This window comes from Mandrillus leucophaeus, unplaced genomic scaffold (assembly GCF_000951045.1).
Source record: "Mandrillus leucophaeus isolate KB7577 unplaced genomic scaffold, Mleu.le_1.0 Scaffold1649, whole genome shotgun sequence".
Lineage (NCBI taxonomy): Eukaryota > Metazoa > Chordata > Mammalia > Primates > Cercopithecidae > Mandrillus > Mandrillus leucophaeus.
In genome coordinates, this window is record NW_012101642.1 from 46472 (window position 1) to 59562 (window position 13091).

Below are 13091 nucleotides of genomic sequence, written 5' to 3' on the forward strand. Positions count from 1 at the left end.
TTCCTATTTCTTCCCATGAGCAGACCCTCCAAAACTCAGAAGGGAGCTCACGGATGAGATACAAAGTCAGCTGTTGATATCTCATTTAGCATTAAAGCAGCAGAGGCAGAAAATAGACCGTTATAACAAAATGACAATCCTGCATAACCTCCAACTTAAAAGAAAATTACATTACTGAAAAATGACAAATGTAAGTCTAAGATAGAAAGCAAGCAGTCTGTATTTTAGAAAAATCTTTAATGTGTTGTTTTAAATAATTATATGAAACTTAAATATTTAATGTAATTATATTTTCCATTAACCGATTTTGTTGTTAAACTCTTCCCTCGGGGCTCAATGGTTCTAGGATTATCAGTGACACCTAAAATTCTAAGAATGTCTTACCAAGTCATAGCTGGTTGTAAAATTTCTTCAGTTTCTATTTAAAAAAAAAAAAGATCTCTTCAGAACTCAGAACTTGGACAAGGGAAGGTATGCTACATAGTGAGGACTTTTTATTTTTATTTTGTTGGCAGTTCAGTTCAGTTGGTTTCAACATTTATTGAGCACCTACTATGTACCAGGCACTGTACTAGATGCTGGAGACACAAAGATGAATAAGACATGGTCCCTGTCCCCAAGAAACTGATAGTCTCTTGGAGGCAAACAGGTAGTGCAAAGATGTGGAGTTTAAAATGAATAAAAATTTCAATAATATAGTAATATTGGGCTTTTCAACACAATGGTATGTCATTGTAATGTCAAGGCAGACAAATAAAATGCATTTTCATGTGATAAAACAATAAAACCATTACGAGCTAACTTTTAAAGATTCACATGATAAAGGTAGTTAATACTAAAAATGTACATCATAGTTTTTCAAGTATTTCATACTTAGAAATATTATTGCCCACATTTGTGCTACAGTCAAAGCCAAATCCAGGTTGCCGCATCATTCGCATCTCAGCATGCTGGGATTCAGTTTCTCACTAAGTTTATGAATTAGAATGGCTAATTCCTCAGTTGCTTGGCTCTTGTCTTCCAAAAGTTCATAACGAAGGCTGGAGATATCTTGCTTGATTTCTTTTAATTCACCTATAGTATTGATATTAAAAAATTATTGGTAAGTTGCTCTTTGCATGTAGAAAAGAACAAAGAGTGAAATTCTTACAATATCAATGTATTTGCTTCATAAGGTCTCCAAAGTAGCTACTTCAAAGTTTTTTCTTTAAAATATTTAAGAAACATCTGTCTTTAAAGGTATACTGACCTTTGAAAAAAGCTATAAAAATAGTCCAGCTATATTTTTTAAGAGTAACACTCAGCTTAAAGTATTGTCCTTTTGTTCACCCACCTTTTAACATAAGGTGATTCTCTGTAAACTAATCTATAGCCAGGATATCTCCTTTCTGACTACAAGGGAGTCCCTTTGTTTCTTTCAAGTGTAAAGATTGACACCTGCATCAAACATTTCCCATTGCTAGGATCAAAGGGAATCCTAGAAAAACTAAATTTTACTAAAAATGAATCAATCTGTCTGACAGGCAAATAATTTTAAGGCAAATATGAAGTAAGGGAAAGAAAGAAAAAAGAGTAGAGAGTGTTTACTAGGGAAGGTAATGGCAATGGACATGAAGACATTAGTTTGTCCAGCATAAAGGATTAATGTATAAGGAAGTAACAAGCAACAGCGCAATTGAGGAGTTTAGATATGATACCACTGGCAATATATTCTTGAAGAGAATAGAAAAGTTTGGGCTATAAAAATAAATTGTTCCCATAGTTCAGTTTGGCAATATTTAGAGCATACGTGTATTGCAATTAGAAACTGGATTCTCTTCAAGGAGAGGCAGTATTTGGTTAAAAAAGAAAAGAAACACTGGATTCTCTTGCAAGTGACTGTAATGTAGATAAATCACTGACTTTCAAAGTGAATGTTGGAGCAAGAATTTACCTTGAATCTAAGAAATGATTCTTCAAACCATTGACTTAGCTTTTTATAATAAAATGGCATTTGAAACACACCTTTGATGATATTTCCTCGTATCTTTAATATGCTTTAAAGTATAATTTCAATATTCTTCTATTACATAAACATCAGAGCCTTTTTATTTGAAAAAAATTCTAACTCTCAGAAATACAGAACATTTAAGGAGCCTTTTGTGGCAAAAAAAAAAAAAAAAAGTGCTTCCTTTGGCATATGGCAATATAAAAGGAATAAACTGATCTTATTTGAAATCATGAGGCAGACTTCGGTGGAAGGAGTGGATTCTCACACCATTCAGTATCATAGAGGACCCCCTGCCCCATTTCACCTTCTACTATCCTTTCTTCCTTGTTCCCCACTCATGGGGAGACTACAACCTATGTGTTGTATTAAATATTTACTCTGCCAATTCAGGAAACACAAGTTACTCAAACTCTTCAGATTTTAATTTCCTCATTAATTAAATAAGGAGGTTATATGACACACTTTCTCAGTAAGAACTTTGTTCAAAACTCCAAATTCCCATTGATTTTCCTCCTTTGTGCAAGGGCTTGGGAAATGCTTCTTGTTTTTTATGCTGTTTTGGCCATACAATTCTTCCACTTTGTTCCTCCCTCCCCACCCCCATGGAGGTTATGGTACAACTGATCAGACTTCTGCTTTCTAAACTACCACCTCATTCCAATCCTTTCTCCTGAGACAGTTTGATTAGGTCACCATGATTAGATTTTTGCTAGTTATCAATTATAAATTCACAGGTTTCTTTTCTACATACATATACTATTAGATTGATTTCAATTTAAAAGGGATTCCTTGTATTAATCAAGTAACGGCTTCAAAGTCCATGAACTATAATATTATGAAGTTTAGCCCTTTCTTCTTTTATCAATGTAGATAGATTTAGTGGCATCTCATTGATGTTGGAAGGTACAGTTTGCATTTTTAGGGCAACTTATTTCTCTCTGGTTGATTTCTTTCCAACTCTGGGCCTGTGTTTAGCTCTATCTCCTAGACTTTTGTAAAAAATTTTTATAGTCCACACTGATGCCCTGCCTCAAATATGCCTTAAAAAAATAAGCTTGCTTAAAGTAAGGAGGCAGGGGGGAAAGTGAAATTCAAAAGAGAAGCACCAGACAAGAAAAACAGGTTAAAAATGTGTTTCTGAACAACAAAATAGAGGTTTTCCTGAGCACATGAATTCTGTTTGAGTCACTGTTCTTTTATCTGCTTAACTGGAAAAATGTTAACACTAATGTGAACTCACTGAAAATGTAACCAATACTACTGACTACTTTATGTCAGAGGGATTAAAAAACTGCTAGAAAGATGTCAGTCTTTACATTCTAAGAATCAGTTAGGGCACTATGAGTAGAGATAAATTGCCTCTGATCAATATTTTAAATAACTGTTTATTTTAAAAGATGAAGTTTTAAAAATGTAACATAAGATCCTTCTCCCATCTGAGAGGCATCCAAACTATAACCTGGGATTGGATTTTTAAAGTATGCCTCAATATGAAGTTTTCTAGGTTCATTAAGTTAGTTATAAAAGGATGTTTCTCAAGTTGGAGATGCTTACCTTCATTAACTTCATCATTTTCTTTGTCTACTTGTGCTTTCAAAACATACCGCTTTATAAGTCTTTTCATTATCTGCTGTTGGGCAAAAGTAAATGATTAGACCTCCACTGATATACATAAGTGCCCCGAATCTTATTTTCCAAAGAGGCTTACATACCTGTAAAGCAAACAACTTGGGAGAAAAATATTTTATAACTATGTATAGAAAAATTATGCAGGTTTCAGAACTTAACTCTCTTAACGCCTTCTACTGAGACTTATTGCATAATCCACCAATACTTTTTTTTGCCTCAGAAATGGAAGAAGCTTTCAAAAAGAAGTTAAGCTTGAAGATTTGAATTCACGGCTTCTCTTTCAACTGACAGTTTCTTTTTGAGTTACATTAATGCTACATTATCACTCATAGACACTACCTTATTTCCCAGTATTTAGAAAAATACATTAATGTATGCTCTCGATAGAGAATTTGTAAAATACAGAGAAGAGCAACTAAATAATGAAATCATTAGCAACCTCACCATCCAATGATAATCACTGTTGTCATTTTGGTGTATGTCCTTCCAATATCTTTTCTTCAAATTTTGTATATATACTAATTACTGTATTATATTTTACATTTTCTAAATGCCATATATTTTGTTACATTGCATGCTTTTCTCTAATATCTATATATAGTGACTATTTTCAGTCTAAATAAATGCTCTTCTAGGATAACTGTTTATCCTTATGGAAAAAAATAAATTGGAGCCCTATTTCATACCATGAATACAAAAATTAATACCATGTGCATCTTAAATGTGAAAGATAAAGCTTCTGAATCCTTAAAATATTATATAAGACAGTATATTTATAAATTTAGGGTAGGCCTGGATTTTAAAAAAAACAAGATTAAAACTTCTGATTACAATAGAAAAGACTGATAAATGCAACTTCATTACAATTTAAAATTTCTGTTTATAGAGATACCATAAAGAAAGTGAAAAGATAAGTCACAGACTGGGAGAAAATATTGGTAATACTTGTAAGTAAAAATAATTTGGATCCAAATACATGAAGAACTTTAATTCAATAAGAAAAACTCAAATAACCCAATTTTAAAATGGGCAAAAGACAAACGAATGTTTCACAGAAATGGAAATGTGAAGGGTCAACAAGCTTAAGAAACAATTTCAAACTCTGTTGCAGGGAAATACAAATTATGACTAAAAGGAGACACAATTTTACATCTAATAAAGAGAATGATTAATGAATCTGGTCATGCCAAGTGTTGGAAAGGAGATGAATCAATGGGGACTTTTATATTTTACTGGCAAGACTGTAGACAACTTTGTTGACAATTTAGTATTATCTTTTTAGTTTTTAAATTGATTTATATTAAGAAAATTTTAGAGGTGGTCTCACTATACTGTACAGGCTTGCCTCAAACTCCTGGGCTCAACGCTGTCCTCCTGCCTCAGCCTCTCAAGCAGCTGGAGCTATAGGCATGAGCCACTGCAGCCAGGTGGTATTATCTTTTAAAGTTGAACATTTGCATGCCCTTTCACCTAGAAAGTCCACTTCTCAGTATAAGGTCTAGAGAAACTTTGCAGGTATGAACCAAGAGACATACAACAATGTTTGTAGTAACTCTGTCTGAAATTGCAAAACACTAGAAACAATCTAAACAAATATTAACAAGAATAGACAAATTGTAGTATGTTATAATGTAATGTTATTGTGTTCATTAATGAAATTAATGCACCATAGCCACACACAATAGTGTGGATGAATCTTAGAAGCATAATGTTGAATGAAAAATTCCAGTTGCAGAAGACCGCAAAGTATGAAGCTATTCTTATGAAGCTCAATAACAAGTAAATCTATAAAATATATTTTTAGGAATATTGACATATATAATAAATTATATTTGAAAAGAAAATCAAAGCAAGAAGAGGAGAAACCCAACTTCAAGATAGGGATTAACTGTTAGGTGAAGGCAGAGGAGTAGGTAGGGAGGTGCATATAAGTAGAGGCAATGGATGGATAATGTTATCATTGTCAGGTCGGTGGTGGTTTCATAGGTGTGAATGTAATTATGCTTCATAATTTATTTTGCATTATACATATTCTTATGCATGTAACAAATATTGTATATAAAAGATAACAAAGGAAAGGGAAAAAGACCTGAACTAAGATGCAGGCATAGCGAGAGTAGAAAATATATACTTCAATTTTAAGAAAGTAGAAATTACACCAAGGTCAAGTAAAAGAGAGGAATCCAGGAAGATTCAAAATGTTATGCAAAGAATAACAAGAAACTGAGAGGGCCCGTGCTACTGAAAAGGAAAAGCTCATTTTACCAGTCACTGTAAGATATAAAACCTGTTGAATTTTATAGAATCTAGATCCCAAGACAGACTCACAGCTGGATGGATCTTAACCTGGATTGATTCATTCATTCGGCAAATATTTATTGAAAGCCAGTTCCGTGGCAGGTACTGAACTAGGTGCTAGGAATACAACAGTGAACACAGTCCCCAGTCCAGTGAAACTTCGTATTGATACGGAACAATTCACTATAATGGGTGAACAAATCAGGGATCTGGTTAAATTTAGGGGACAGTGAAGACAGATTCCTATAAAACGAAAATACAAAGTTACGTGTATCAGTTAATAGCAGCTCGAAAGGCAGTAATACAAATTGATGGAAAAGAAATGACTATTTAACAATTAGTGCTGAGACAAGTTGAGCCTCTGCACAAGGCAAGAAGGCACCTGAGGTTAGACAGAAATCAGTTTCCCCATATATGACACTACCTGGTAATAGTCCATCCCTTTGTTCGTGTTGGAAAGATAATTTGTGAGGATTCTAAAATGATCTGCAGCTCAGAGAAGGAGACAAAGATTGGCCATCCCCATTCTATTAGGAAGCTTGTCTAGTAAACCCAAGACAGTATTGTGTAATAGGCAACAAAGACTCTTGAGGCCTCTCTCCCCCTATTGCAATAGCTCCTGAATAAAATCTGTTTTTACCACTTTAGCTACTGTCTAACTCTGGTTTTCTTTAACACAGTTGAGATTGTGAGCTGCAAGAACAAATCATGTAGATCTGGAACCTTGGTATCTTAATCTGCATAATGGAAATGCTAGACTGTGTCTTGGAAAAGAGACAGTACATGTAAATTACATAGTAGGTCCTTGAATAATATAACTATTATTCTCTCATTATAATCTAAGCTTCTGTAAAGCAAATCTCAATAAATGCATCTTAATGATGGTATCATAAGCAAGGACCATGAAACTCATATGTAACAAGTAAAAGTACCATTTTAAATACTACCTTTAACTAAATTTCCAACTGATTCTTTAATTAAAGCTAGTACTAAAAATTAAACTACCAATAACAGATTCATCTTTTTTCCCTCTTGCTCAAATTGCTAACTAACTAACACAATAGAAGTCGACAGATTAACTTCCACATTCCACAAACCTCCAGAAATTATACAGCTTTCTTGGTACAAGCCTGTGAGTCACTCTTTAAGGAAGATATTCTAACTCTATAAAGACTATTGATTTTCTCTGTACAGGGTATGGAAATCCTAAACAGAGGTTCCAAAACAGAAATTCAGTAGTAACCAGGTAAAGATCCCAGGCGGTACTTACTTCAAACAGTCCTTCCTGCAAACAAACTCAATTTCATTTTTCAACTCTCCATTAAGACTGGGAGAAGAAGTAAGATGTGGGTGGTTGGGTAGCTGTGAGGTGGTTAGATATCTTCCTTCCCAAAAGGAGTGAAAGCTTTTCTTCTCACTTGGTATTTTTCACTGAATCAAATTCAACTAATAATTCTTAAGCACTCTATCAGGTACTTTTACATTCATTCTCTCATTTAATTCTACAGAGAAGCCAAATTGACTGTCAGTAGGTTTTGTACTATGAATTTTAACAATCTAAAAAGTGTCAATGAAGGGTAATAAGACTGATGTAGACAAATAGAAAAAAACTCAGAAGTATAGAGTAAAATTTTAGACAGGAAAAGGACCTTAGGAATCATTGTTTTTCATGTTTTTATACCACTCATGAAACTTTGTGAAAGATTACCATTACACAGCTTCTGTATAAACTTCTGTGACTGAGGGCCTGCTATTTTTTCAGACAGCTGGTTTAATCTATTTTTGGACAACTATAGCTGTTAGAAAACAACTCCTTTGTATTGAAGCCAAAATAACTATCAGTCCAAGTTCTGTTCTTTGGGGCAACAGAGAATAAATTTGTTTATCCTTCTACTTGATTGACTTTTACCTGTTACTTTTTTCTGTTGTTTTTTTTTTTTTTTGAAGAGGGACCTGCAAACCTATGGATTGACTTTAAAATATCCTCTCTTCTAGGTTTCCCAGTTCTGTTGACCTAAAGAAAAAATCTGAGGCAAACTAAATATATAAGTAGAGAGTTTATTTGGGCCAAGTTTAAGGACTGCAACCTGGGGAGCACAGATTCAAGTTGCCCTGGATATGTGCTTCAATTAGCAGCAAGTACTAGTGAGTTTTTAAATGTAAAGAAGAGGCAGTTCCTAAGTTGTTTATCAAGGATTTGAAATAACATAAGCTTTTGAATGGTTATACATTGTTCTTTGCATCACAAATTCCAGGGACATGAAGATAACAGGTGAGGCTGCAAGTCAGGAACAAATGAATTTAGACAACCGTCCTCAGGCATGGGTAGAGGTAGGGGGCTGTGACTGAAAGTCCCATACTCATGTTCTCTGGGCCTGCATACCTCACATAGTTCAGACTGCTCTGAGCTATTTTTGTTTTCTCTATTCCCAAACCATTTATATTTCATTGCATCTATATTTATTTCTATTTCATATATAGGCATAACTATACCACAGAGTATGTAGTGTTATGTGAGTATTTGTCTACTTATTCTTTCCTTTCTTTCTTCCTAACCTCAACACTGCCATTCTACTTCAATGGAGAGATTCTTGAAGCCATGACCTATATCTTTGTATCTGTATAACCTAACATCATGTATAACAGGGGTTGTCCTGAATGTGCCTGGAAGCTCACTGTGAGTGGAGTTCAGGAACATCTCATTTTGCTCCATTTAGAGAAAAACTGTCATGTGCTTCCAGTAAAAACAAGTCATCAATTATATCCTTCATGGACTGGACCAGAGTCCACCACTTGGGCCAAAGACTGTCCAATACTGTATTTGTTTGGACCAACGGTGTTACCAAAGTGAAGTCAGCTGTGAAAGCAGATCTGCCCACAAGAGACAATAGAGAGAATAAAACTCAAGAACCCACAGTCCAACTTCTGTGGAGTCTCACAATAAATTCCTATTTCTTAACATATCATAGCATATCTGCATGCTTTTAACTTGAAATAACCAAACACAAATATTGTTATAATAAATAACAAATAAAATATCGTTAAAATCAGCAGAATTTAATCATAGCCATCCTCCTAAGTATGTTCTTGAGAAAAAAAATCACACCCAGTTAAAAAAAGTTCTTTACACACATAAAAGAATTACTTCAACATGCTATTAATAATTAATTTTAATATAAATACCACTATTGATCAAAACGTTTTTGGTATTTTTGTCTTTTTTTGAGAGAAAGGGTCTTGCTGTGTCACCAGGGCTGGAGTTCAGTGACATGATCATAGCTCATTGCAGCCTCAAACTTCTGGGCTTAAACTGCCATCCTATATCAGCCTCCTAAAGCACTGGGATTGTAGAAGTGAGCCACCGTGTCTGGCCCTGATCAAAACATTTTTGAAACTCTTCCGCTGTGGCCCCTTGGGGCATATTTGAATCTCTGTCTTTAAATAAATTGTTTTGGAGAAAAAACCCCTCATTTGGATATAAAACACATAAGGTGATGACCCTATTGGTGATGGCTACATGTTTGTTGAAGTTGGATGTGATCTTTTTTTTAAAAAATGCAAAGTCATGGCACTAAGTCTTATTAACAGGAATAACTAGCTAAGTTCAGTAACTAGAAAAAAATGAAACATTTTTTGTCTTATGGACTAATTATAAAAGTATTTATTTAAAGATGTTCTAAAAATATTCTGAGTTGTGATAGCCCCATTAGAATTAGTATATTCTAAGAGTTATCACTTTGAAAGAAAATCCCTATTCAGCAGACCAAGTTCTGATTTTTGTTTGTTTGTTTGTTTTCTAGTAGAAACAGGGTTTCACCATGTTAAGCAGGCTGGTCTCAAACTCTTGACTTCAGGTGATCCACCCACCTCGGCCTCCCAGCGTGCTGGGATTACAGGCATGAGCCACCACACCCACCCCCAAGTTCTGTAATAGTTTTAAAGGTAAGTCTTACCTATTATAATCATGCTGCATGAAAAAAAAAATTCTCTAACAACCAAACAATTGTTATTATCACTCACTTGTTCACTTGTTATGAACTGAATGTTTTGTCCACCCCAGACTCATGTGTTCAAATCCTAATCCCCGATGTGATGGTGGTGATTAGGTTCCACCCTTACGAATGGGATTAGTGCTCTTATAAAAGAGATCCCATAGAACTTCCTTGTCCCTTTTCTGCCATATGAGACAGAGTGAGAAGACAGTTGTCTATGAACCAGGAAGCACTTACAGCTACCTGATTTTCAACAAATGCACCAAGAACATACATTGGGGAAAGGACAGTCTCTTCAACAAATGGTGCTGGGAAAACTGGACATCCACACGCAGAAGGATAAAACTAGACCTCTATCTCTCACCACATACAAAAATCATTTCAAAATAAAGTCTCAGGTGTAAGACTCAAAATGATAAAATTACTAGAAGAAAACATAGGGGAAATACTTCAGGACCCTGGTCTGGGCACGGAGTTTTTGGATAAGACCTCAAAAACACAGGCAACAAAAGCAAAAATAGGCAAATGGGATTACATCAAGCATATTTTCAAACTATGCAACTGACAAGGGGTTAATATCCAGAATATATAAGAAACTTAAAACAACTCAACAGCAAAAAACAAGTAATCCAATTTAAAAATGGGCAAAAGACCTAAAGAGACCTTTGTCACAAGAAGACATACAAATGGACAACAGGCATATGAAAAAATGTTCAACATCACTAATCATCACAGAAATGCAAATCAAAACCACAATAAGATTTCATCTCACCCTAGTTAGGATGCCTATTATCAAACAGACAAAAAAATAACAAATGCTGGTATGGAGGTGGAGAAAGAGAACTCATACACTATTGATAGGAATGTAAATTAGTACAGCCATTACAGAAAACAGTATGGAAGTTCCTTAAAAAATTAAAAATAGAACTACCATATGATTCAAAAAGCCCACTACTGGGCATATATCCAAAGGAAATGAAATCAGTATATTGAAGAGATATTTAAAAAATTAAAAATAGAACTACCATATGATCCAGCAATCCCACTACTGGGTATATACCCAAAGGAAATGAAATCAGTATGGTGAAGAGATATCTGCACTCCCATGTTTACTGCAGCACTATTCACAATAGCCAAAATACGGAATCAACCTAACTGTCCATCAACAGATGAACAGATAAAGAAAGTATGGTTGTATATATACACACAGTGGAATTCTATTCAGCCACAATGACATTCTGTCTTTGTGGCAACACAGATGGACCTGGAGGACATCATGTTAAATGAAATAAGCCAGGTACAGAAAGGCAAATATCATATGATCTCACTCATACGTGCCATCTTAAACAGTTTATCTCATAGAAGTAGCGAGTAGAATAGTGGCTACCAGAAATTGGAGAGGGCAAGGGGAATGGGAGGTGGGGAGAAGTTGGTCACCAGGTACAAAGTTATAGTTGGATAGAAGAAGTAAGTTAAGGTGTTACAGGACACAGTAGGGGGACTATAGTTAACATTGTATTGTATGTTTTAAAATAGCTAGACGAGAGGATTTTGAATGGTCTTACCACAAAGAAATGATAAATGAACAAGGCGATGAACACGCCAAATGCACTGCTTTGATCCTTACACAATGTATACATGTATTGAAATATCACACTGTATGCCATAAGTATGCATATTATAATGTGTCAATTAAAAATAAAATTAAAAAATAAAATAAAGTTTGAGAAAAAAGGAGCCTAAAATAGAAATGGATGAAAAATTCAAAATGAATAGGGAAAAAATGGTAGATATGGAAGACAGTCAAGAAGAATTCAGCAGGCTTTAAATTGGTGTCTTTGAAGAAGAAATCCAAAATAATGGAGCAGAAAAAATATTTCAAGATATTTCAATAAAATTATTCAAAAATTAAAAGAAGACTAAATGTACATATTGAAAGGCCATAGTGTGGCCGGGTGCGGTGGCTCATTCCTGTAATCCCAGCACTTTAGGAGGCTAAGGCAGATGGATCACAAGGTCAGGAGATCGAGACTATCCTGGCTAACACAATGAAACCCCATCTCTACTAAAAAAATACAAAAATTGACTGGGCATGGTGGCGGCACCTGTAGTCCCAGCTACTTGGGAGGCTGAGGCAGGACAATCACTTGAACCTGGGAAGTGGAGGTTGCAGTGAGCTGAGATCACGCCACTGCGCTCCAGCCTGGACGACAGAGCAAGACTCCATCTAAAAAAAAAAAAAAAATACAATGGCCATAGTGTGTGCCAGGAAAAATCGATACAGATCCACCTATAGAGCAATCAATACCGAGTTGTTGGATTTCAAAGATAAAGATATTTGGGGCATTCAAACTAAAACCTCAGGTCAACTATATGAGGAAAACAATCAGTCTGGCCTCAAATTCTTCCACATCAACATTCCATTCCACGAGGCTCTGGAGCAACGTCTACACATACATTAAAAATATCACCTAAGTATATTACAGGTAGTCAATATAAATACATAGAAATGGAAACTAATTTAGAATATAAACCCACTCAGAGAACATAGTTCCCATAAACTCTTCTTGAAGGAATTACAAAAAGACAAACTTAAGCTAACAAAGAGATAAATAGAAAATTATGGCAAAAAAGACTGCTGGTGAATACGGACTATGTTTAACTGTGGGACGAAAACTGAACCAAATGTAGGCAATAGTCCTGAAAAGGTAGTGAAGTGGATCAGAGTATGCCACCCCAAAATATAACATTTTGGCATAAGGATTATTTTGAGCCAAAGGCAACTGAAAAGTAGGAAACACAGAAAGAGCTCTCTGCCCTAACCCATCTGCCTAAAAACAAGACATACATTTCCCTTTGTGAAGGTCTTCCTCCTCTCCCCCTCTCAGATTAGGAGAAAAACAATCATTACCACTGGGGACAGAAAGTCAGCACCAAGGTGGTTCTGTACAAGCAAACCTTACTAAAATAACCTGTATCTTCTATCAGTTTCTCCCACCTTCCAACAATTTACTACCTTTAGCAACCCAAACACTTTTTCCTTTGTCATATCACTTCTCCACAAACTACTTGTCCTTTGTTAAGTTGGTATATAAGCCCCAAATGCTAACTACCCCTTTGAGCCGCTCATCACTGAGTTTTTCTACATGTATGTGCACTGCATGCATAAATAATCCTTTTTC

The 13091-nt window shown here is 35.0% G+C and overlaps 1 protein-coding gene across 1 annotated transcript in view; it reads right to left on the reverse strand.

Moving 5' to 3' along the window:
* Positions 1 to 220: 220 nt before the first annotated feature.
* TRPC3 (transient receptor potential cation channel, subfamily C, member 3) overlaps positions 221 to 13091 on the reverse strand; it is a 53667-nt gene continuing 40796 nt past the window's right edge. Inside the window, exons 10-11 of the mRNA XM_011976370.1 lie at positions 3545 to 3620; positions 221 to 1074 (exon numbers count right to left, since the gene is read on the reverse strand). Of these exons, the coding sequence (XP_011831760.1) occupies positions 932 to 1074; positions 3545 to 3620 (219 nt within the window). The 3' untranslated portion in view covers positions 221 to 931. The remainder of the gene's footprint in view (positions 1075 to 3544; positions 3621 to 13091) is intronic.